Genomic DNA, 27,502 nt, shown 5'->3' with positions numbered 1-27,502 from the left:
TAATAATTAAAAAATATCAATTGCATATCAAATAAAATTTAAATAAAAATTGAATGCACCCTAAATACAGGATAAGCAGTAGATAATGGATGGATAAAAATTGAATGCCTCTTTTCTATTTGCAGCCTTCTGAGGTAAATATCGAAATAAACTTTTTCCACAGGCTAATAATAAATTTGAAAATAAAATAACAATAATGAATGAATCAAACATTCAAGCCTTGAAGTAGCAAGAGAAAGTGCATGAATAAAATGTTAATTATTGCTCAGTTTGCTACACTGATTTGCTTTAACACTGAATATGGAACAAGCAACGCTTATATAACTTAAAAGTGCAAAATCAACTTTCAAAAAACAAACGAAAAAACATCAATGGCATATTAAATAAAATTTAAATAAAACATTTAATGCCTCTTTTCTATTTGCAGCCTCCTGAGGTAAATATCAACATTAACTTTTTCCACAAGCTAATAAATTTGAAAATAAAATAACAATGAATAAATCAACCATTCAGGCCTTTTTACTGCTCAGTTTGCGACACACTGATCTAATCTGATGTGCCCAAGACAGATACCTGGCATCTTTTCTTGGATGCTAGTTCATAAATGTCGGGGTTCAGGCTTTGAGCTGAGGCAACCTTCATTATCGAACGAAGGTTTTCATCTGTCAGACGTATCCTGTGAGACGTTTTTGTCATCTTCATTGAGGAGAAAAGTTGCTCACATAGATAAGTGTATAATAATACCGGCGGGCCAGCTCTAAGCCTCAAGGGCCAAATGAAATTACACGGCGGCCCGCCAAATTTGGGCCAGAGTTTGACACCCATGATCTAGACTGATCCATTGATTTGGTTAGTAGCATCCTGAGTATGGGTCATGGATGTATTATAAAATCTGGATAGAGCACTGTCCCCTCTGCCTTGAAGACAATTATCATGGTGGCCACACTGGGTACTGCAACAAAAATTATTCAAAGAGCCCAAAAAGCAATTTTCCCATTAACCATAGTAGATACATAATAGTTAAAGAGATGCCTGTAAAAGTGTCCACAGGACACCTCGAGACATGGACACTGGCTTTTATAGATCTTTATAGTCTATATATTCAATTCATGGAGTGTCATATTTGAAAAATCTTCCATGCCATAAAAAGCCCAGACAAATCGATTTTCCCTGAGTGATGTCACAGCTGTGTATGAGCACCACAAAGCGTGGTCATGTGGCATCTGGAGAACTGCGGTACTGTCAGTGACCCGTAGTTATGAAAACTTTATGAGAAATGTGAATGAATGAAGGAAATGATGGGTTTTTCGGTAAATTTTTTAAATAATTGTTTGCATCTGACAAAGCAGGTTTTAGTTATTTATTTGTCGCTCATTAGCATTTATTTTCTAACTTGTTATAAGAGTATGAGTATTAACAAGCTGCCTGTTGCGGAGAGGAGACTGACATGCTGCACTTTATCTCTGTGTTCTGTCTGGACTGTCAGGACTAGTCTTTACAGGCTTCAAGTGGCTAACGTGAAGGTGGGGTGGACCCACATTGACCTTGGTAGTTTGAGCTGGACAGTGGCAGGGTTGATCACCTTAGTGATTGGAAATGGGCCGACGAACCTAGGAGCGAGCTTCTTTGACTCCACCCAGAGAGGCAGGTTATTGGTGGACAACCACACCTTTGCAGTACTGTGGAAGGTCAGATCCGAACCAAACTTGCTGTGGTTCATGATTGAAAGTTCCTAAAGACGACTATGAAAAAACTGTCACGTTCCAGACAGCGCTGCCTGGTGGTGAGAGAATTATAAACAAAACAAAGTACATTTATGATGATAACTTTGTGAATCCTGTTCCGATTTGAACCAAACTTCCTTGGATTGATGATAGTCTGACACTGAAGACGTCTATATGTAAATATTCAATTTAGAAAACAGCGCCCCCTGGTGACAGCAGACATTACTACATTTGGTATTTGAACGAACTTGTCGTAGAGCTTTTGTGCTATCACCTTCAAACTTGGTGAGGTCAATGTGGACCAGTTGAGGATCAAAAGTTATTGAAGGTTTTTTTTAAATGTTGCATGGCATACGAGATAGATAGAACCCGTTCTCCAGAGGCTTTGGCCAGCTGATCATCTGGAACCAGACGACAGAAGAGAGTAGCAGGTTTGTGTCGGTGTTTGTTGGTGAAGGCAGTGTTTTCGCTCCCTCTCCCAGCGTTCGCTGTCCTCATTGCTCTCAATGTGTGTTTATTGTTGGTGTGTTAGCCGTTAGCTTTTGGTTCTAAACACCGCTTTTGCTCTGTGTATCTTACTGGGACGGTAGTGTTCTCGCACCCGCCTCCAGTAACGCTATCATTTATTTTTTCTGTTGGCAGCATCACTTAGGCTCGGCCTGATTGATATGCTTTGACGCCGTAGTTACTGGTGAAGGCAGTGTATTCGCTCCCGCTCCCAGCGCTCGTAGCATGATTGATTTTGCCGCTTTTCAAAGTGTGTGATGTGACGTTTTTTTTCCGTTCCTGCTGTTTGATCCATCTGTGTTTTAACTGTGTTTCGTGAACGTAAGAATGGTTTATATGACCTTTTAGCTGAGTTTCTGACCTTTCTGTGCGTATGCAGCATGTCTGTGTTTGTTAAAGTTAGATACGCTTTTGTCGCTGCGTCTGACGCTGCCCGAGGGGCAACCGTGAAGAAGAGGTTACGTGTAAAGGGAAGTGCAGAATTTGATCTTTAGATGTGTTTATAAATGCATCTTACAATACTCTCTACTCAAACAGTCCGATTGTCTGATTTGCATGAAGTTTAACCTGCAGTTAAACCCTGACCAGAGCATACAAACATCAACAATGTTAGCAAACAAGCTAACAAACGTAGCTTCAAATGACTGCTGTCCACTACGAGCCATAAACAGCTAACACGTATGAAAGCGTGAACTCCGTGGCACTGGTCAAACTACATGTATTTATCAGTTCGTGCTGGGACTGATTAAACGCGCACAATCAATTTTTAAGACAGTGAGCTTCGCTTCGCTTTTTAATAAATCCTCATTAAAAATGCATTGGAGGGTATGTTTTTCGAAAAAAACTTTTTTAACATGAGAGTCAATGGGAGAATTTTCGGGCGACTCTCCACATCAATCAAATCGCCCCAGAAGAGGCGGAACCATAAAACGCCTCTTCTGGTAGGCGCCCCCCCCAAAAAAATGGGAGGGGCGGGCTGTCCTCTAAGGTGGACAGTTTGGCGGCCGACATGGAGCAGATGAAGTCGCTCCTCCTGGCCCTTCAGCCTGGGACTACTGGGGTGCTGGCTGGGCTACAGCCTGGCCCTCCCTCGGAGAATGTGCCTCTGCTTGATGATGCCTTATCACTGGCCGCTTCATCTGGTCTCTTCCATGAGGCTGTTACCGAGGACGATGCCTCCCACACATTGGGGGAGGCCTCTTGCTCATCCGATCAGAGCTCTCTGCAGGGGACAGCAGACACCTCCATGGGGGCCATCATGCGTATGGCTCTTGCTCGTCTACAGCTTGACGTTCCGCAGACTGATTCGACTCTGGCTAGCGCCTTCTTCAGGCGCAACCCTGCTCCAACCGCTTTCATTGTTCCTCCTTCAGGGGAATACCTGAAGGAGCTTCATGCCTGTTGGAGGGACACGACGGCCCTTTCCCACTCGACCTCAGATGCCCGAACCTTAGCCGCCATGCAGGATGCAGCACAGGTTGGGCTGCGGCGTATGCCATTGGTTGAGCTGGCCATTGCCTCCCTCATTTTGGCTCCTGATGAGGCCTTGAGGCCGGATGCCAGATGTCCCCGACCACAGTGCAGGTTCACAGACGACCTTCTCTCGAAGGCCTATGATGCTGCAGCACGAATGGGTCGTATTGCGAACTCCCTTTCCCATCTACTGCTGAGCCTGTCAACCTCTCTGCAACAGGCTCAAGTTGAACCTTCACTGCAGAGTCTAAGCGATGCCTCATTACAGGCATTCGCTTTCATGTCTAGAGAGTTAGGACGCACGATGTCCACTCTTGTCCACACTCGCCGCCAGGTTTGGCTTGCTCAGTTGCCCCTATCGGAGCCATGTAGGAAGGTTCTCCGTGCTGTGCCAGTGGAACCAGGGGAGCTTTTTGGTCCAGCTGCTTTGGAAACACTGGAGAGGGCGGCCCAGGCCACGCAGACCAGGCAGCGGCTATCTGGTCTTCGCAGAAGAGTCTCCACTCCTAGCAGGTCTAGGGGCCCCCGCAGCACTCTCAGCCACCTGCTTACCCTGGTGGTCTACGAAGGTCTCAGCGGCCTGCTCAGCAAACTGCTCAGCAGCCTGCTGATGGGTTTCGGGCCCCTGAGCGCCTGCCGTCCTGGCAGCCTCGTGCATTACAGCCTATCCGCCGTACCCCCAGAGCCTCAGGAAGCCGGGGGGGCAGGCGCTAGGGGTTCGGGGCCGGCCGTTGGATGTTTTTCCCATCAGCAGCTCAGTTACTGGGCTGCCTGTACTTCAGACCCTTGGGTGGTTTCCACCTTGACCCGGGGGTACGAATTGCAGTTCCGACGCCGGCCCCTAGCCTTCAGCTGGGTCAAAATGACTGTCGTCAGCGACCCGGCGAAGGCCTTAGCTTTAAGTCAGGAGTTGTCCGCCCTCCTGGCCAAGGGTGCAATCGAACCAGTGGATCCTCTGCTGCGTCCCGGGGGGTTCTACTCAAGGTACTTTCTTGTGACAAAGAAAGATGTCGGATTCCGTCCCATTCTCGACCTGAGGGGACTCAACAGGTTCCTGAAGGTTCTACCTTTTCATATGCTGACTGTGTCAGACACGCTTCGTGTGGTTGCCAGGGGAGAGTGGTTCACCACTGTCGACATGAGGGACGCGTACTTCCATGTCCCAATTGCGTTGCACCACCGGCACTTCCTCAGGTTTGCCGTCCACGGTGAATTTTCAAAAAAGCGGCTTGGACCCATCCCAACGGGTCGTATACCTGGGTATGGTTCTGGACTCGGTAGCTATGATGGCCTCTCTTGCACCTCGGCGTGTGGACGATATCCTCCTCCGCCTTCCCCTCTTCAGGGTTGGCAGGATGGTGCCATTTATTCAGTTCCTCCGGCTCTTGGGAAAGCTGACCGCTGCTTCGTATGTGGTGCCTTTGGGCTTGCTGTCTCTGCGCCCTCTGCAAATGTGGCTGAACAACCTCCACTTGGACCCCAAGTGGCACGGTTACCGGAAGGTCAGGGTGTCTCGGCGGTGCCTCCTCTCTCTGTCCCCATGTGTACCGATGGGAACTATTCCATCCCGCCGAGAGGTGGTCACAACCGACGCTTGCCTCTCGGGGTGGCAGGGCAGGACTGCCCAGGGTCAGTGGCTGGCCCAGCACCACGTGCACATCAACGTGCTGGAGCTCCAAGCTGTGCAGCTGGCACTCACTCACTTTCTGCCTCAACTGGAAGGCAAACATGTGCTTGTTCGATCGGACAACAGGTCCACAGTTGCCCAGATCAACCACCAGGGGGGCACCCGGTCCGCACTACTCCGGCTATCTTGGAGCCTGTTGACTTGGGCATATCCCCGCCTGGCCAGTTTGCGAGCAGTCTTCATTCTGGGGGAACAGACCCAGGTCGCTGATTATCTGTCGTGACAAAAGCGACTCTAACTTTAATGTACATTGATTGATCTGCACAGAACTTGACATGTGAGACCAGGAACCTATCCTGGACATGTCTGCAAAAGCTAAACTCCAAACAGGAAGTAGAACGCCAAAACAGGTAGTAGAATGTTACTTTGCCGTACGTTGCCCGATCTCCATGCAACATGATAAGTGAGTCAAGTGAACTTCCCTGAACATGTTAATGGAACGCTCTGACCCAACAGGAAGTCAGCCATTTTAAACAGGAAGTGCCCTCTAACTTTACCGTACATTGAAACGGATCTTGATATGTGAGGCTAGGGACCTATCCTGAACATGCAAATGATGTTCTCCTGACAGAAAGTGTAACGCACTTAACAGGAAGTAAAATATGACTTTTCCTCCACAGCCCAACATCCGCATGGATGGCGCTGATAATAACTACAACAGCAAACAGCGAATGAACGAGAGACGAGCTCAGGGCGCAAGTATCGAGGTCGAACCCGTTAATACCGTTTGCGGTACTAGTTATTATTAGGGTTCTAGCACGACTGTGCAAGAAGCCTCTTGAAACTGAAGGAGTTATTATTAGGGTTCGAGCACGACTGTGCAAGACAGCGGATGGTGACAGCAGATAGTATTACATTTACAGTTTTTCATTCTGCTCCAACAGGGATTGGTCTATCCACCTGAAACTAAATATGTAAGACCAGTGACCCATCCTGAACATGTATATATGAAAATATTCCATTTCGAAAACAGCGCCCCCTGGTAACAGCAGACAGAATTACATTTAATTTTTCGTGCTGCTCTAACAAAGATTGCTGTATCCACCTGAAACTTAATATGTGAGACCGGAGACCAGTCCTGAACATGTCTGTAAAAGATCACCTCCGGACAGGAAGTAAAGTCCAACATTGTCTGATCTGCACGAAAATTGACATGTGAGACAAGTGAACTTCCCTGAACACGTTTACAGAGATGCCTTTCACCCACAGGGAGTTAAACAGGAAGTGCCCTCTAACATTGCTGTTCATTGAGCGATAAGCACAAAACTTAATATGTGAGACCAGGGACCTGTCCTGAACATGTCTGCAAACAATGACCTCCCAACAGGAACACCCATAACAGGAAGTAAAGCCTAACATTGTCCGATCTTTCCAAAACTTTCCAAAAATGTTTTTTACGTAGCAATGGCTCCACAGCCCAACATGCGGTTGGACGCGGCTGAAAATAACTAGTACTGAAAATAACTAGCACCGCGAGCAGTGAATGAATGGGTTCGTGGGCGAGGCGCGCGTGGCAGCATGGGCACACGGTGACTCGTGCGCATTGGCTGGAACCCGTTCAGATCCGCTCGTGGAATTAGTTTGTATTATTTTTCCGAAAAGCAAATGGTTTATTTCAAGGCCTGAACATACTCGAAAACTCATGGATTTCTGCGACCACATGAGACCTGGTGTAAATTTACGTCTGAAAGTAGTTCGGGTGACTTTTTTTTTTCTCAAGTATGCAAGTACTTACGTATTGAGAAAGGGCCATCTTTTTATAGTGGTTTTTATAACAGTAATAATAAGATATTTGGTCATAATTCAATGCATCATATACAACAGGGGTGTCAAACTCATTTTCACTGAGGGCCACATCAGCATAATGGTTCCCCTCAAAGGGCCAGATAACCGTCATACAAAATAAATGTAACCAAATATAATGCAAAATAAAGGTAACTACTCTGTAACATATTGCTAAATAACTTTCTGTATTTATTACTTATTCAAGATAGATGTAACCTGGTCCGCGATGGTGTTTCTTGACAAACTAACAGTTTTAAAAGTCTGTATCTGGTCGGGGCAGACCTCACACACCTTTGGCATGCACTGCTTCAAAAACGCACCCTCAGAAAATGACTTGTCGCATGATGCATATACAATGATAAAATGCGATCTAGTGGAGGGAAATGTAGTTTATGGTCAACGCACGCCTTAAAGCAGCATAGACCTATTTTAACACAGATTTTTAAGACCAATTAATCACTCGCTGGTCACATAAAATTACATGGTGGACCACACGTTGCCCCGGGCCTTGAGTTTGACATGTGATATACAACATTCAATTGCATATATAAATACGCTTGTTAGGGCTCGAGCCACGAATGGCAGTGGCCGAAACGCCTCCTGGCAGGAATTTTAACAGTTGTTCACACTATTATTTATGTAATTTAAAATAAACGTCTGTTTTTGATATTAATACATTCATTTTGCATCATAAATAGTATTAACTATACGTGTGATATCATGACGCAATATTGTGAGCAGTTGTTTTTTTTTCACACTTAAAATAGATGCGCATTGGCCCCCAAGTCATTTGAGTTTGAGACCCCTGATCTAAACCAACGTAGATTTGAATAGCACTACCCAGTGTTTGGGAATGTGTTCACTCGCTCTGCATCAATCCATTATCTGGAATCGATTTTACTTGACTCGATGTGTAGGATAACCAATCAGGTGTTAGAAATCTGCCCACTGACTGACTTATTGTATCTGCCCACTTTGACAGATACAATAAATTCATGATGCACTGCAGCACAGGACCATGAAATAATTAATTACATTTTGAAACAATTATATATGTTTTTTACAGAATATGAATTGCTTTTTTAATTAATTAATTACACATTTTATAACACATTAAATTAATTAATGACACATTCAATAACACATTTAATTAATTAATTACACATTTAAGTAATTATTTAATGGTGTTCATTTATCTATTTAATTTTGGCACTTTCCGTTCTCTCTGTAGTCCTGTCCCCTTCTAACACTAAATTATTATTTTCCAATTATATATAATCAAAAAAATAATCAAACTGTTGCGCGGCTGTCACCTTGATGAGTGAGTGGTGTTGTGAAACTACTCATCCAAGTAAGAGGCCAAAAACCTACCATTTGAACGTTTTCACAGGTGTGTGTGTGTCAAATGAAAGTTCGGATGAACATTTAAACCTTTGACTCCATGCAGTGCCAGTCACCTCACTAAATGAAAATACCCAGTTTTTATCATACATTCAGCTGAACATATGAATACTCTTGTTAAGTGATACAGCGGCATGTGGGCAAATAATAACAAAATGAAAAATAAATAATCCATAATATCAGTGTATTGGCAAATGCATTGTTTTGTTTTGACAGCAGTCATATTTTAATTTTAGTGTGATATATACTTGACTAGAAATGCACATATACATACGAAATGCACATTCAAGTGAATGAAATACTATTTTTGTTATGTTTATTGCAAAACATGTGTATGGAAACTAACATTTTATAAATGTTTAGGCAAAACAAGCTCATTCAATTTGTTTGTGTTGAAATAAGCTGTGACAATAAGCACGAGTAGCTCTTGGCCATTTTCATTTTGGCAAAGTAGTGCTCAGAAGAAAGAAGTTTGGAGACCCCTGGTCCAGATTGTGGCCATTTACAAGTTCAATTTTCAGTAGCACCGCAAGATTGATTACTAGATTCATCGCCAACTACAGTATTTTGATAATCGATTTTGTGTGTGTTTGTTTGTTTATTTGTTTGAATAAATAAAACAAAAGAGTTTCCAGCTCCTTAAATGTGACTTTTGACTGGTTTCTTTGCTCATATACCAAAAAATAAAACTGATCACCATTTTGAGATTTTTGGAACACTAATCAACATTTTTCAACATTTTCTGACATGTTATTGACCAAACAACTAAAACAACTATTAATCAAAAAAAGAATTGACAGAGGAATCGATTAAGAAAATAATGCATTTCAGTCAATTAGAAAAGCATCTTCAAGACAGGTTTATGTGGATAGTTTTTAAAAAAAACAACACATGCACACTACTGTGCAATTTTTTTTTTCGTCCTAGATTTTTTTTGTTGTCAACTAAACTATGACACTGAAAGAAAGGGAAAACCTAAAGTGCTTCATATGGGCACTTTTCCCTATTCATGTAATATTCAGCTGCTGTTCAGTAATGATGGCATTGTATTTAAATTAGGGCTGTCAAAGTTAATACATTAATCGTTGCAATTAATACAGCCGAGATTTAAGTGCAGTTAGCGCCGGAAGTTATCCGTGTGAAACAGTCACTTGTCTGCAGTCAGACAGAAAGTGAGACAGATAAAGATACAGAGAGGTGCGGGATTGTTGGGCAGAAGGATTAATTTTAAGAAGCTGAGCGATGGAACCATCAATAAAACAAAAGTTACCTGGGTGTCACAGCACAATTTTGACAATGACTGGAAGTTGTGATCCTTTGCTTTGCGTGACAAATTGCTGAGACCTGCACAGAGGAATTCCTCAACATTGCCAACAAGCAGAAAGTAAGTGGCAAAACTAACCACTCTAGGCACTCATAGTGCCCGTAATATGCTGGCAGCTGCCCGGTGACTGTTTGGCACCGACCCTTTGTGGCTGACTGTAATTAATCTAGATGAACACATTTCAAAATGCGAGATTAATTAGTAAATTTTTTTAATCTATTGACAGCCCTAATTTAAATATCATGGGTGGTACAGTTTATTAATATTAGGGGAACATCTTCTCTTGCAGAAACCCTGCCTGTTGCAGAGAACTTCAGCTTTTCTCTGGTAACTCTACTCTCAGATGTTGCTCAGCGTGATGAGACCTTACGAGGGCAGGTGTGTTCATCTAACATCTTTATCATTACTTTAATTTTCTATGGTGCCAATGTTTGATCAATTCAAGCCTTCAGTTTTAAAGCCTTTAGTAAAACATGATCAGGTTTCAACCGGTAAAGTCAGCATGCAAAATGCTGGACAATCCTCAAGTAAAAATTGTAATAAACTTGACAGGCGTCACCCTTTTCTGACAGAGGAAAAATCATCAGTGGTGATATCAGTGGCTCTCAGTAGGAGTTACTATTTTCATCATTCACCCCATTTAAACCTGGATAAGCCATTGCAACAAGTTTAAAGTTTTTCCTTTGAAGTAATTTGTGGAAGTGATCCCCACCCTCTCTTCTCAATACAGAAGCATGGCTGTTTTGTTCCTCTTCAAAATGTCCAGCAACCTCATTCAGAATCTATAATAGTGGTTGGTTAAAATGAAAGCTATTAGGCTCATAAATAACATTGAGTTCAGAACTGATAGATGTCAATACAGGACGGACCAGGTGGATTAAATTAATCCCAAATTAACCTAATATAATTTAAGGCTGACGTGTGTGTGTGTGTGTGTGTGTGTGTGTGTGTGTGTGTGTGTGTGTGTGTGTGTGTGTGTGTGTGTGCGCGCGCACGCGCATGCGTGCGTGTGAAATTATGTAGATCCTGGAGATGGTCATGCAGATCATGGAGGTGTTGCGAGATGACTGCAAGTATCAAGAAGCTCACGATAAAGGTGCCAACATAACAAACACTGATGATTCCTACATACATTATTTAGCCTGTCTTCTCACTGTAACTCTTACTCTTACAGAGTACTTGTGCAAGTACACTGTGCCCACCTTGCTCGGAATTGCCCGAGCATTTGGCCGATACAGCAACACCGATGAGCCTTTACTGTCCAAGCTGTTTCCCCGACCTGTTGCTCCCGTGCCACCAACGGGCGATGACAATGATGCTGCCCACCGCAGGTCCTTCAACGATTTCCGCTCCATCCTGCCAAGCTCTTTGCTCACAGTGTGCCAGGGAGACGGTCTGCGACGCAAATGCTCCTCTGTATCCAGTGCATCTCAACAGGTATGTACATTATCAATCAATCAATCAATCAATTAATCAATCAATCAATCAATCCATCTTTATTTGTATAGCTCACAGTTTACAAAACATACTTTGTCTCACGGGACTTCACAGGTTTGGTAACATCCTCTGTCCTTAGACCTTATTCCAGGGTAAGGAAAAACTACCAGGGCAAAAAACGGTAGAAACCTTAGGGAGAACCACAGGTGAGGGATCCACTCCCTGGACGGACAGACGTGCAGTAGATGTTACCCAAAACATACAATACACAGTTACAAAGAATAGAAAGTAAAACGTTTTTAAATGGCTGGATCCATCTGGATCACTGGGTTTGTCACAGCCTGTAGCCAAGGTTGTTGTGGTCAGAGACTTGGGGATGATGGTGTCCTCTTTCCTGTCCTGACCTCATGCCATTGAAGGATTCTCAGGGACTTACTAGGACATCCTGACATTAAGAAGTTACAGTAATCCAGCCTAGAGGTTATAAAGGCGTGGATTAGTTTCTCAGAGTCTTGTCGCGATATAATATTTCTAATTGTCTTGATGTTGCGAGGGTGGTAGAAGGCTGTTCTACATATTTGATTAATGTGTTCATCTAGTGATAAATCAGTTGAAACCTGATCAAGACTCCTAGGTTCCTTACTGTAGTGCAAGGAACTGGGGTGTTACTGCCGAGGTTTAAAGCTCCACTTGAAAGTGGTGCTCTTACATATTTTGGCCCGAGGACCATGACCTCAGTTTTTTCTGTGTTAAGCTTTAGAAAGTTCTGGGTCACCCATGTCTGTATGTCTATAAGACAATCTTGGAGTTTAATTGAGTGGTTTGGGTCGTCCTGCCGTACAGATACGTAAAGCTGGGTGTCGTCTGCATAACAATGGAAATTGCTGTTATGTTTCCTGATAATTTTGCGTAATGGCAGCATGTACAGGGGAAAAATAATTGGGCTGAGCACGAACCCTGAGGAACTCCGTAGTTAACTTTAGTGAGTATGGATGATTCCACAAATTGAAATCTGTCCGATAAATAGGACTTGAACCAGACAAGTGCCGATCCTTTAATCCCAACATCTTGTTCTAGTCTATGTAGCAGGATCTCATGATCTATAGTATCAAATGCTGCACTGAGATCCAGCAGGACCAGTATAGAAGCCAGTCCTTTTTCAGAGGCCATAAGAATATCATCTTTTACTCTTAGTAGTGCAGTCTCTGTGCTATGGTGGATTCTAAACCCAGATTGGAACTTTTCAAATACATTATTGCTACGCAGGTGCTCGCACAACTGGGTGGCTACAGCTTTTTCTAAAATCTTTGAAATGGAGGTTTGAGATTGGTCTATAGTTAGTCAGAGTGCTAGCGTCGAGAGACGGATTTTTAAGTAATGGTTTAATTACTGCTATTTTAAAGGCCTTTGGGACGCAGCCGCTCAGGAAAGACATATTTATTCGATCTAGTAAGATATTACCAACTTGTGGTAGAGCCTCTCTCAGGAGTATAGCAGGTAAAGTGTCCAGCTGACATGTAGATTAATGTACATTATGTATGTATAAGTAAAACAGGCAAAATGACAAACTAGGCCTGTGTCCAGTTGCATGCATTATATTTATCAAAATGTTTACTTTTTAGGTCAGTCCAGGGAGAGCAGGCCTGACTACCAGCTCACCTGCTGATCCATCTGCACACTACTTTGAAGGTAAGTACTTCAGCAGGGCACAAAGAAAAACAGATTAAGCCAATTAAAGCATAACTTAACCCACCCAATCCCGATTCTGAAAAATGCTAAGAAGTGGGAAGAGCGGTGAATGAGGGAGAAAAAAAAAATTGACCTTTCGGATGGTGTTGTAGGAGGGGGACGAGACTTTCTTGTCCATTGGACGAGATTTAATTCCCAGAATGTTAACACGTGTCCGCCATCTTTGCTAACAGTTATGACCGGCTCTGGCTCTTGTAAACTAAAAAGGAAGACAATAACAGATTGTAGTTTTCAAACTGATATGGCTGCGAGGGAAAAGACCTGCTTTTTGGCGGTGGTGCGGCTGGAATCGGCGCCTGAGGAACTTTTTGTGGGCACTTGAATGTGCCGCCACAGGCTCTGGCTACACTCGGCTGCGAAGCTCTGGCTCGCCGAGTCACAGAGCAACTCGGCCGTGCGGCAACGGTGTCAGACTGGGGAAAGACAATCGTCTTGTTTTACCTGCCTGTGTTGTTCAGAAGAAGATACTCAGCTCATGAAAACAGTACTGTGTCTATGAAGACTGTTGATTCTCACGATGAGCTATAAGTCAGATTTTTCTTTTTATGATTAACATTTTTATTTTAATTATTTCAACAATACAAAAACACAGTTACAACGTCCCCCCCAGCCACCACCACCCATGCTACTTCCTTTCTGGTTATCAACACAACCACTATGCTCCTCCTATACATCTAGTACAGCTACCTTCCCTGCCTCATTGTATACAAAACATAAAATAACTAACAAGAATAAACACAAAATATGACTACAAACCAAGTCAATACAATAAATAACTAAAGGTAGTACACCATTCAAGAGATGATTCACCAAAAATGAAATAAATAAATGAATAATTAAATAAATACAATTAAAATAATAATAGAAAGAGAAAAATAATAATAACAATAATAAAAATAAATAAATAAAAAAACACTTCAGGATAACACTTTAAGAAAATATATAGGCACTATTAGCTTAATAAGATACAAACTAAATTATACAACACTGTTTTGTATCTGTCCACAACAACAACCACAAAAAAAACAAAAAAACCTACATCTCTCCACCATATGACCCGTTCAGGGGTCCTTTAAAAACGTTAAGTATTTGCCCCACTTTGCTTCATATAAATCCACTTTACCCAATTGTTTATATGTCATCTTTTCAAATGCTGCAACTCGAGCCAACTCCGCAGCCCACTCTTGTAAGGAAGGGACCCCCTCCGTCTTCCATCTCCTGACAAGTATTTGTCTACCAATCATAATACTGGTTTGTACAAAACTTTTGATATGTGTATCCTGTCCTGTCAATACTGATCGATCACCCAAAATAAATAACCTTGGGCTGAATGGTATTTGTATACCTGTAATCTCAAACAAATTATCATACATTTTGATCCAGTATTGTTGGACTTTATCACATGACCATAAGACATGAACTAAATCACCTTCTTCAGATTTGCATCGCCAACAGTTTGATGTGTCTGGGCCTCTGTCCGTAGCTTTTCCGCCGTCTACCCTCCTGGGCTGACCCTGCGTGGGGGGACACACCTCATACAATAAAAACGATGTATGATTTTGAATTGGATAAGACGTACTCTTGCATCCCTTGAAACTACTTTAACACTTCTACAAATTCCGTTCCAGTCTTCGTCACTCAATGTCAAGTTCAAGTCCCTTTCCCATGTCCTACGGGGAGCTGAGATAGGCCCATCACCCAGAGTCTGAATCATCATAGAGTAATAGGTAGCTGCCTCATGCCCCTTTCCAAACACCTTAATAATTTTATCTAGAAATTCTGCGTCTTGGGGAACCGATGCAGCAGACCCAAAAACCCCCATCAACATATGGCGAAGTTGCAAGTATCTAAAAAAGTGAGATGTAGGAATATTGAACTGCCGCATCAGATCCCCAAAAGACTTTAAGGAACCATCACAATACAGATCCCCCAATGTGATCACCCCATTCTCCCACCATACCTTCCAATAAATGGGAAATTTACCAATCTGTAGTTTAGGATTTAACCAGATACTCGAAGAGACATTTAGAAAGGGATTCAATTTAAATATTCGCGCAACCTTAGTCCAAATTAATTTTAAATGAGAAATTATTGGATGTGTTTTTGCTTTTTTACTTAATTTAGTAGACAAGACTTGCATAGGTGATAAAGGGGCCATCACAGCTTGTTCCATAGAAAACCACGGGGGGGCCCTTTCGGGAGGGAGAGACCAATGGGCCAGGTGCCTTAAATTAAAAGCATAGTAGTAAAACAACATATTTGGCAGACCTAAGCCTCCTCTATCCACTGGTCTTTGTAACTTGCTGTGTTTCAAACGGGGCGTTTACCATTCCAAATAAATATCTTGGAAATTCTATCAAACCTTTTAAAGTAATAGTGAGGAATTTCTAAGGGGAGGGAGTGGATAAGGTAATTGATTTTGGGCAGCTACATTCCACCATGTCAAATGCCTTTTCGGCGTCCAAGGAGATTGCTGCCACTGAGGAATGAGCATCAGCCACTGACCACATAATATCAACAAGGCGTCTAATATTATCTGAGGAGCTACGCCCGCGAATGAATCCCACTTGATCAGTATGGATCAATGATGAAATTACACTGTCTAGTCGGTTTGCTAAAATTTTCGAAATTATCTTAACATCTATCTGCATTAATGAGATAGGGCGGTAATTCTTACAATCAGCCAAATCCTTACCCTTCTTAGGAACTAGACTAATAAGGGCCTGTCTCAAAGTTGGTGGAAGTCTGCCCCCCTCCAACGCCTCCTTATACACCTCCAGCAAAGGCGAGGCTAAATCTGTCACAAAGCTCTTAAAAAATTCCCCAGTAAATCCGTCGGGCCCAGGTGCTTTACTTGAAGGTAAAGCCCCAATCACCCCCTTAATCTCCTCAACTGTAATATCCAAGGCCAGAAATCCCCTCTGTTCATCTGTCAATTTTGGAAGTCCTAATGGTTCTACAAATTTATGAATTTCTTCCTCACTAGAGGTAGCTGTTGAGACTGCTATAAAATTCTTTAAAGGCCTGATTAATATCTACAGTTGCCGTACACAGGTCCCCAGTCGGCGACCTAACAGCAGAGACAGTGGAGGCCATCTCCCTCTTTTTTATAGTATTAGCAAACAACTCCACCCTTCAGTACTCACTGCATAGCGTCTATGAAAGCCTTGGCTTCCCGGGGACAGTCAAACGCCTTCTCACCCTCGCCGGTTTCGATTCTCAGCTTAGCCGGGAACAGCATCCTGAAACTCACTCCCAGCTCAAGTAGTTTTTTCTTGCACTCCCTGAATTTGTCGCGCTTCATCTGGGTGGCTCGAGAGTAGTCGGGGAAAAGCATAACAGTAGTGTTTCCCCATCTCAGCTTGCCTTTGTTTCTCGCTGCTCGCAACACCGCATCCCGGTCTGACGATCTCAAAAACCTGGCCAGAATTGGCCTGGGTCTATCACCTGGCATGGGACGCTGGCCAGCGACCCAGTGTGCTTGCTCAATCTCACGTCTCCCCTCTATGTCCAGCAAATTTGGCAGCAGCTCCTCCAAAAATCTCACCGCGTCTCCTCCCTCTTTGCCCTCCGGAAAAGCCGACGAAGCGGACATTGTTGCGTCTCGAGCGATTTTCCATGTCTTCTAACTTGTCCCATACCTGTCCGACATCTGCCTTTCTAGCTGGCGGGTTAGCTTGCCACTCCTTCTCAGTCGCTTCCAAGTACTCCACTCGCTTCTCCACATCATCCAATCTTGTGATTAATGTTGAGAGTTTAGCCTCTACCGATGCAGTGTTGCGACGTATTTCTACCAACTCCCCTAGATCTCCAGAAATCTTTGTTAATGTTCAATACATTTTACTGATATCTTGAGATATGTCATTAGCTTGTTGCTGCTCGTGCTCGTTAGCTTCGTCTTGATCTTGCATCATGGCGTCGGCCCCATACGACCGTAGATGTCTTTTAATATCTCCACAGGCCGAAGACTTAGAAGGTTTCGACATTTTTCGCACCCTTTTAGTTAAAGACGAGTATATTGGATGAAAAAATCTCTGGTGTAAATATTTTAAAGGATAAAAGTAGCAATGCAATGCGGTGCTCCCTGCTACGTGGCTTCTCCTCGCATCGCGTCACGTGACTCCTTTTTATGATTATTAATATTAAACATTTAAATTCATATATGTTGTGGTTTATTTTCTAGCCCTTAGTGTTCCCCCATTAGAGTGTTATTAGATGAAAAGTGATTTAATTTGGAGAAAATGGTTGATAAACGATTCAGAATTAGAGCTACTTTGTTTAATGATGACAACTGCATAATTTTTATTGCGTTAATCTAACTCGTTTAGTATAGAAACATAACAAAATCAGTAAAGTGCTTTACTATTCACAAAGGAAAATGTTTTACCATCATATTCAAGGGTACAAACTAAAATAAACAAGAAGCCAAATCTAAAAGCATTTTTAACACAATATGCAAACAAAAAATAAATAATGAAACATGGAGAGTGGTGTCAGAATCTGATGTGGGACAGCTGGAGGAATCACAGTGACGAAGAGGAGCACAAGATTTTCTCCAAGATTTGATTAAACCATGTTTCTCCTGTAAAGGACAAGGAATACAATTACACATAAAATATGAACGAAGATTTTACTTTTCTCCAGGAAAACAAACCTTTCAGCAAACTATGCCAACTGGGTGAGCTGTGAACATTCTAATGTGGCTTATATATATAGGCTTTGAATAGCATTAGATGAAAATGACAACATTGTCTGTGACTTCTTGAACAAACATGAATAACATTAAAACATTTGAATAACACTGACATTATTCTCCAGCGAAAGCAAGGTGACTTTACTTTACTTTTTTTTTTTTTTTTTTTTAACCTGTCCTGCCCAGTACCTGGGACATGTAGTATGGTTGACTATGTGCCATGTGGTGTTAAGCAGATTTGCTGTGCGTAGGGAAAGTCTCTGATACTTGGCCTGCAGTGTTTTAATTCTTATTTATTTGTGGAGGAAGAGAGAGAGAGAGAGAGATGCACAGACAACATTAACAGTGACAGTGTAGTACAGTGCAGACAGAACATACTTCACAGAACATTAACAACACTGAACAATGAAGGTAATACAAAACAGATAGAACATACTTCACAGAACATAAACAACACTAAACAATTAAGGTAATACAAAACAGAACATACTTCACAGAACAAAGCATAAACAACAACAAATTAATCCTGAACATACTTCAAAGAACATAACATTTGATTGACATTCATTTGTATAACAGGTATGGTTTCTAGTAATCGTTAACGAGCATATCAAGAGAGGTTATCCAGGTTTACAACAGCTATATCAGTTCAGTTTCATCTTATAGTGTAGTGGGGTGCGTGTGTGTGTGTGAGAGAAAGGATAAGCGCGCACGTGTGTAAATGTGCAGGTGTTGTCATTAGATGTGGTTGGAATCTGAGTGGGGGACCAAGTCATTGTCCGACCAACCCCCAGCAGCGAGCCAGTAAGGGCCCTGATGCCCGGGACACCCAGCAGTCGTGCAGGGCAGGAGGAGCCCGTGGCCAGCGTCCCCCAGGATAGCCGCGCATCCACCCCACAGGAGACCAGCCGGAGGTGTGCGGGGCGGAAGTCCCCCCACGCAGGGTCAGCTCAGGAGGGTAGACGGCGGAAAAGCTACGGACAGAGGCCCAGCCACCCCACACCCAGGTAGATCGAAGAGGTCCAGGCCTCCCGCACCCAGAGCCCACTAGCGCCCCGGGGCGGGGCCGGCCCACCACCGGCAGGGGCAGAGCCCCCCCAGGCCGCCCACCGGGAAAGCAACCCACCAGAGACCGACCGCACGTCCCCCATCCCCAGGAGGGGCAGGTACCCGGTCCCCCCACATCCAGCGATACACCCAAGACGCCCCCCACCCAGACAGCCAGCCCACAACTCGACCGAGGAGCGAGCAGGTGTCGGGTATCCGGGAGAGTACTCATGCCCAATCCCCAGCCCCCGCCCTCCAGGGATGGCTTGGTGGTGAGTGTGTGTGTGCATGTGTGTGTGATATGGGGTATAGAATATGAGGTTTGTTGTAAACTAGTGTGAAATTAAAATGAAGGGGGAAGGCATGGCACGGACGCCCCACTGCTGGCGGACAGTGGTCGTCAACGTGCTCCCTCACCCACCAGACCCTGCTGTCTATGATGCGATACAATTAGGGGGGAGAGCTGTAGATCGTCAGGGGCCGTGGGGAGTGGTCCCACCATGTGGTGGTTCCAACTCCCCTCAGCCCCGCCATTCCTCCCCCCAGTGCCCTAAATGTATGTTGGGAGGTGTATGCATCCTGGAGGGATATTGAGGTGGGCAAGAGCAACCCTCCCTCAGGGTGCCAGCTTCCTGACTGGCAGAGCCATGTGCCCCGACCCTGCCCAGGTCCCACCCAAGGTCCGCCAGGTCAGGGACATACCACAGCGCCCCACGAGCATCACCAGAGCGGAGGGGCAGATCCACCCCCACCCGACCAGGGGGTAGGCTACCGATGGGCACAGCCCCCCCAGATGAGGCGGGGCCCCCATCCAGACCACCACGTTGCTGCCCTCGACGGCGCCCCCCAGCCCCCCGACCCCACCCATCGCCCAGGGGCAGCCCAGTCCAGGCACACGCCCCACGCCGTCCCCGCCCCCGAGGACCCCCAAAGCAAGCCGGTCACCCGTACGCCCCCCCCACGTCCCCCCCAGGGACAGAGGACGCACAAGCCCGCCCCCAGGTGCAGCGGGTGTACCGCAGCGCACACCGCCTCGGCGCGCAGACCCTAAGGGGAAACCACCCCCCCCCCCCCCCCGCCAGGGGCCAACCCAATCCCACGGGACCCCGTGGGCCACAGCGTGCAGTGACCCAGAGCCCCTTACCCCCACCCGCGGTGCGGAGATAGCCCGGCCCAAGCCCGCAGCCCACCACCCCCCAGCCCCCCACGCCAAAGCGTCTGTCCAGTGGGTTGGGTTTAATCCATTTTTGGACATACTGAAGCTTATTTGCTAGAAAGTAATTGTAGAAGTTAGGAAGTTCCAGGCTTTGGCTTTTTGGAGGGTTTTTAAGCTAATGCGTGCTGGTTCTTTTTCTAGAGGAATTTAGTTGTGGCAGAGTCTAGTGATTTAAACCAACTCGGTGAAGGTTGGTGGGGATCATTGACAAGATGTAATTGATTTTTGGTAAAATCTTCATTTTATAGTGGCAACTCTCCCCATAAGTGATATAGGTAGAGAATTCCATTGTAGGAGGTCATCCTCTATTGATTTAAGTAGTGGTGTATAGTTTAATTGTGTTAGATCTGGCAGCCTGGAGGAAAAATGTACACCCAGATATCTGATGTTTCCTGACTTCAGAGGGCTGGATGGTGATGGTTTGAAGCTATAATTGATAGGTAGAATAATTGATTTTGTCCAGTTTATTGAGTAATCTGATATGGCTGAAAATGTTTTAATAAGTGAAATGGTTTCGGAGAGAAAGCTTTGTGAGTTTTGAAGGAAAAGCAATAGAGGCTTATTTTGTGAGATATTTTTATTGTTTGAATACCTTTAATGTTTTTGTTTACACGAATTGCTGCTGCGAGTGGTTCAATAAAAATGGCAAACTGTGACGGAGAGTGGACAACCTTGTCTGGTGCCCCTCTGGAGGGTGAAACTTGGAGAAGTTTGATCATTTGTCCGGACAGAGAAACTGGGTGAACTGTACAGAATTTTGATCCAGGAGATAAAGTTTTCTCTGAATCCAAATGTTTGCATTGTAACAAGAAGGAATTCCCAGTTTACTTTGTCAAATGCTTTTTCTGCATCTAGTGAGACCACTGTTGCTTGAAGTTAATTGATTGTGCAGTAGTCTATAATATTTACTAATCTGTGTGTATTAGTAGTTGAATGTCTATCCTTAATGAATCCTGTCTGGTCTGGGTGGATTATGAAGGAGGTGATTTTTTTCAATCTCCTTGCTAGGGCTTTGCAGATGATTTTAAGATCTGCGTTTATGAGTGAGATTGGACGATAACTGGATGGGAGTGAGGGGTCTTTGAGGTGGAGACAGATATGTGCTGTGTTTATGTGTGGGGGAAGACTGCCACTTTCCTTTCTATGACCATTTTATAGAATGTTGGTGCTAGTGTAGGCCAAAATGTTTTGCAGAATTCCACTGGGAATCCATCTGGTCCTGGGGCTTTCCTGTTTGGCATGTGATGTAGGGCTTCACTCAATTCAGCTATTGTGATATGGGACTCCATAGACTTGACCTGTTCATTATTAAGTTTTGGTAGCTCTATGGAGTTTAAAAATGTGTTTATGTCTGTACTAGATGAGTTATTGTTTGAATTGTTTGATGAATACAAGTTTTTTTTAGAAATCTCTAAAAATGTTATTTATTTCTTCCGGTGCATGGGTTAATTTACCGTCTGAGTCTTTAATGGAATGAATAGTTGTTTTTTCTTTATTTAGTTTAAGTTGGTTTGCTAGGTATCTAATGGATTTATTGCTATGTTCAAAATTTTCCAAGAGTAATCTCTCCAGTTGGAACTGTGTTTTTCTTTCTGTTATTTTGTTTAATTCAAATTTAAATTTTCTTATATTGTTCAGAAGGTCATCTTTGGATGTAGCGTGAGCAGTCTCTAGTGCTTTTATGTGATGTTCCAGTTCTGATTCCTGTAATTTTCCTTCTTCTTTTTAAATGAGGAGTAGGAGATTATTCTACCCCGCATTACTGCTTTCGCAGACTCCCAGAGGACACCTGGTGGTGTTCCTGGCAGGTCATTGGTGTCTAGAAATATTGACCACTCTTTTTCAAGTATTTGATGAAATTTGGATCCTCTAGTAATGATGTATTTAATCTCCAGTTTCTGGTTGGTGGTGTTGTGGTCTTATAAGTTATATTTAGTGAGACTGGTGCATGGTCACTGATAGTGATAGGGTGGATCTGAGTGTCTGTGATGTCTGAGAGAAGTGAGCTGTTAGTCAGAAAGAAGTCAATTCTAGAGTAGGAATGGTGTACAGGTGAGAAAAAGGTGTAATCTTTGACAGCTGGATGACAAGAGAGCCAAGCATCACAAAGACCATAGTCATTCATGTATTGTTTAAGTGTTTCTGTCGATTGCCAGTTCTGTGTTGTTCCTGCCTTACTGAGCCTATCGAATTCTGGGTCGAGTGCCATGTTAAAGTCCCCTCCCATTGAGTGTCGTGTCTAAGTGAATGGAGAGTGTGGTGAAGAAAGTATGGAAAAAGGAGGGGTCATCAACATTTGGACCATATATGTTTGAAATACAGAAGTCTGTGTTATTGATTAATAGGTTGAGTATTATAAATCTACCTTCTGGGTCTGTTACCGTATTTTTATGTGTGAAATGTAGTTTTCTATTGATCATGATGGCTACTCCTCTCTGTCTTGAGTTGTAGTTTGCTGTGTATATGTGGGGAAATTGTGATGAAGTGAACTGGCAATCTTTCTTATATAAGTGTGTCTCTTGTAGTAAGACAATGTCTGCTTGAAGGCTATTTAAGTGATTAAGAACTTTAAGCCGTTTATGCTTAGAGCCAATTCCGTGCACATTCCAAGTGACAAGCCTGAGTGTATTCATGTTATTAACCTTATCTATTTATGTAGTGTAAACTATGTGTATTCTCTGTGCGCAAGTGTGTGTGCGTGTGCGTGTGTGTGCGCCTGACAGTCTATGTGGAAATTATAAACATGTGGATGTGTGTTTGTCTGTGTACGTGCTTGTGATGTGTGTGTATGTATTTTATATGTGTGTGCGTCTATCTGTTAGTCTGTGTATGCATAGCTATGGCCTATATGTGGGTGTACGCGTGTTTACGCGCTTGGGGTGTGTGTGTGTTTGTGTGTATGTGTGTAAGAGAGAGAGTGCATGCGTTCGTGCTATTGTATACAGGGGCCTTGTACTGATATGGTCATTAATTACAGGACATATTGTAAACAATGACATAGAAACTTCCAAAAATACATGGACATAGAAAAACATTTAAACATAAACATGGAAGACATGAACGTGAAAAACACACAGGGAGATTAGGTGACAGAGACCAACCGAACCTAAATCAACTGGGTATACCGTGGTGTTTATTACAGAGACGTGCAATGATAGTATTATTATGTGAGATTGGTGACATAATATGAGATGGGGAAACTCGTTTTTGTGAGGCAACAAATTAATCGTTTTGCTTTTTTGTAACTTTAATACAGCCAGGGGGTTACCTCTTTGTCCCGGTATAACTGACCGTTGATGTAGCGCTTGTCCACTGCGATCACTGCCCGGGCTCCACCGTCAATAAACTTCCTTCTCGCCGGGAACAGCCTCCTGCGTCTCTCCAGGATCTCCTTTGGGAATTGGTCATTGACGCTGAAGTCCGTTCCTCGTAGCTCCTTGCTTCGACTCTTAACCAGCTCCTTTTGTTTAAAGTGTTCGAATTTGACAACAATCGGACGCGGGCGCTGACCTTCCTGCCGCTTCCCTCCTAGGCGGTGTGCAGGTTGAAACGGGATGTTTTTGACTGTGTCCGACAGGAGTTTCAGTTGTTTTTCAATAAAGTTCCGTACTGTCGCTTCTGCATCCTCTTCTTTTTTCCTGTAGATCTATAACTGTGTCCTTTATATGTCTGTTTTCTTCTTTAAGATGCCTCGTTTCGTCAGTGAGGGTTTTTATTGATCCTTTCAGCGATTTATTTTCGGCCGCAAGCAGGGACACCTGTTGCTGGCTAAACTCTAGAGATTCGCGCAGGGATTGAAACTCTTTATGTAGCACCTCTACCAAGGAGGTGCTACATCAAAGTCGAGCATCAAAGCTGTCCTGTTTAGTGTTTATGGAGGTAAGGATCTCCATAAATTCGCTGTCCGGGAGTGAAGTTGCCCCGGGGGAATTCTCCGGGCGGCTGCGTTTTTAGGAGGGTGTTGCCGCTGTTTTTTTTTTATTTCTCCATGACAACTCGCTGAAAGTACTTGTCGATGTAATCCTCCAGATCCTCCAGTCTCCCTCGATTGTCCTCTTCCCAAGTAGAAGGAAAATACAATTGAGAAGTGTTCTTTTCCCTTAGCTCGAGATTGGTTAGCGATGTTAAGTTGTTTGTGTTTGAGTTAGATGCGCGCCGCCATATTTGATTTGCACACGTCTCACTCAGTCTCGCGATACTACCACATGTTCCTCCCTTCAGAGCATGTGGTAGTAATCCTCAACAATCCTCCCTAGCGCATTGTTTAACGGCGTTGCCACGTGCGCGTTGCAAAGTCGGATTTTTGCGACAAAAAAACAAACTGTTATAACTTTGCGAGTCCTGGTCCAATCTGAACCAAACTTCATTGGATTGATGTTCCTCCAGCCCTGAAGACATCTATATGAAAAGATTCAATTTCAAAAACAGCGCCCCCTGGTGACAATAGACAGAATTTTTTTTGATATTTGAACGAACTTGTCCTAGAGCTTTTGTGTATCACCTTCAAACTTGGTGAGGTCAATGTGGACGAGTTGAGGATGAAAAGTTATTGAAGGTTTTTTCAAATGTCGCATGGCGTACGAGATAGGGGGCACCAAAGTTGGCAAACATTCTGATTTTTAACAAATCTCTTATAACTTTGCGATGGAAGGTCCAATCCGAACCAAACTTGCTGTGGTTCATGATCGATAGTTTGATCGTTTAGATATTCGAGCCCCATGTTGGGAACCAAAATTTGTTAAAATAATTTAGTGAAAGAGAAAGGAAGTTGGAGCCAGCTCAGGAATCAAACAAGGGTTTAATATTGTACAAGAGAAGCATTCACAGAGCAGGTCCCGTTACAAAGTGAAGACTCAAAGATCTAGGAGAAAAGCATTGCAACACAAGGGGGTGTTTCTTATAGGACTGTGGTAAAACAATACAAATGTCTCTTAATCTTAATCTTAGGTCACTACAGGTCATAATAAACCATTACTTTTGAACATTAGTCTTATACCTTAGGACAACAGATGAAATTAGCTATTGTGCTAACTCCTGCATTCTTACATTGTTGCTTCATGCTGACATGTTGATGAATATGCATTGTCCTAATTCAAATAAATAAATAAAAATTCAAAATTTCCTTAACTTATCCCTCCTGTTTATGCTGATTTTAAGCATAATCATAACATAAATTGTGTAGTGTGAGAGCGAAAACCCTTTCCAGCAGTTCAAAACATTCTATTTTTCCATTATCCTTCTAGAAAGGGAAATTCTCTCACGGTCCCGCTGCCCCGGCAACCACACGCTTGTACTCCATTTTACAATTTGAATGTTAAAACTTCAGTAGCGTTGCCTCCTCATGTGATGTATGTCCAGAATACATTGAATCAATGAATCCTGTTGCTGATGTTCCGGGCCAACAGTCGATTTTCTGCTGTTTGAGCTGTTGCTCTCTTCAACATTTTCCTTATATTTGCATTACTCTCAGACCCGATACTGGCCTTGATCTTGTCGTACACTCCCTTGTACTTGCTCAGTTGACACAATGTCATGCTCCTTTAGACTAAACTGCTGTTGATGTTGTTCTCATCACAGTTCAGGCTCCTTCTCTCATTGGCTCTTCCACTTCCTTTGGACCCCCCTCGGGTACACGGATTCACAAGCAGCATCAGTCACTCAACTTCTGTGTCTCAAGCTGAGCTTCCATCGTCTTTTCTGAAAATAAAACAAACCTATGGACTAGCCTATGGAGGGCAGTCATGTAATATGGGTTATTTGATGACAATGCAAATATCCTCAACTTTTCTTCTTCTTTTTTTTACTACTTCCCCCCTTAGGTTATCTAATGGTGCTATTTCAATTCAATGACAAACTATCAGCAGTTATTACTTAATTTTTTTAATGACTACACGATTCATAACTAAATATTTAAACTGTCAATCTGGTAATGGAATACTCAGTCGAGTATTGAACTACCTACAGAGATTACAAACGTATTACATTATTTCATACACAAATCTCAATTATTTCCTCATTACTATTGTATAATTTCTCATAACTTCCATTTATTTCATTTTTCCCAAAAAAATGAAATTATTTATTTTTTTGTTCCAAGATGTATTTCAATTAGATCCATTAGAATTCATCTGTGCAAATTATTACTACTATTATTAGTAATAGTAGATATTATTACTATTACTATTATTACTCCTATATCTCCTGAGCCTAATTGTAGATTATGTATCCATATGTTTCTTCATACAGTAAACTTCACTTAATTATTTAATTAATTATTATTTTAAACATATAGTGACTGGTATATATATAAATATATATATTATATATATGTTAGTTCATAACCACTTCAGTCATTTTCACATCGACATCCACACAGCAGACTCATTGTCTATAATGAGACAAAGCCATTTGCAATGAAACAAAATCATGTCACACTTTCATTTCAAAACTATTACTATTTATCAAATGGGTCTTTCAAAGCACTCTTGAACAGCTTCAATTGTCCCATTCATCCATTCACATTCACTATATAAAACACATGAAACAAGTTTAACTGAGCTGAGCCCCAACAACTCAAAATCCAGCTCTTTTCCAAATAATGAAATCTCTCAGCTTGGCTTTCTCAGAAAAGCCAGCTTCTACCTTTTACTCTCAATCAGAAACTTTCTATTTAAGCCGAATTTAACAATTATAAATAATTTGCTTGTTGGTATGTAGTTCGTGTTACAAAATACACAGTTTCTGTTGTTTATTTGCTTACTGTGTTCATTTATTATTACTTTTGTTTTCATTATTTTTTATTTTCATTTTATTAACTTCAACATACTCACTACTTTCCACAGTCTTTCCTGATCAACGTACTTTTTCCTTTCTTCCACTTCTTCTTTCCTTTTTTTTTTACATATCGGCTGCCTGCAGCAGATCAAACATTGAATTAAATAATGTTCTAGACATGGTCTATCTTTTTGTCTAGAGTCATTCCCTCTCTTTTTCTTTTCCAAACTTTCTACATGCAATGTCTGCCAACCAAAATGCGAATTAAAACACATTCTGTTTAAGAATATATCCACTATAACAATCAACTCCCTAATAAAATTCAGTATTTGCTCATCGGTTTAAGAATATATCCACTCACACCATCTCTCTCCACAATCTGCATTGACCTCATGCAAAAACACCATTTACTCCTCATCTTCTATGTTCTGGTGTGTGTGTGTGCATGTGTGGGTGTAGGTGCATGAACTGTTTTATTGTCAGGCTTGGGAAGTAACGGACTACATGTAACGGCGTTACGTAATTAGGATACAAAAAAACAGTAACTGTATTCCGTTACAGTTACAGAAAAAAAAGACGTAATCAGATTACCGATACATCTGGAAAAATTAGTTGGGATTATTAGTTGGATTACAATTAAATATATGATGATGAATGAATGTGAATGTATAAATTAATCCAACAC

At 42.7% G+C, this 27,502-nt stretch overlaps 1 protein-coding gene across 1 annotated transcript in view; it reads left to right on the top strand.

The window, feature by feature from the left end:
• Positions 1-27,502, top strand: part of LOC310944064 (phosphatidylinositol 4-kinase alpha-like) — a 131,998-nt gene that overhangs the window by 20,398 nt on the left and 84,098 nt on the right. The window contains exons 4-7 of the mRNA XM_083909771.1: positions 10,191-10,279; positions 10,925-10,997; positions 11,076-11,338; positions 12,961-13,027. Coding sequence (XP_083765897.1) covers positions 10,191-10,279; positions 10,925-10,997; positions 11,076-11,338; positions 12,961-13,027 — 492 coding nt within the window. The remainder of the gene's footprint in view (positions 1-10,190; positions 10,280-10,924; positions 10,998-11,075; positions 11,339-12,960; positions 13,028-27,502) is intronic.

Source organism: Microchirus variegatus (genome assembly GCF_963457635.1).
Source record: "Microchirus variegatus genome assembly, chromosome: 23".
Lineage (NCBI taxonomy): Eukaryota > Metazoa > Chordata > Actinopteri > Pleuronectiformes > Soleidae > Microchirus > Microchirus variegatus.
The sequence above is the reverse complement of the archived record's forward strand: the minus strand, read 5'-3'. Positions and strand labels throughout refer to the sequence as shown.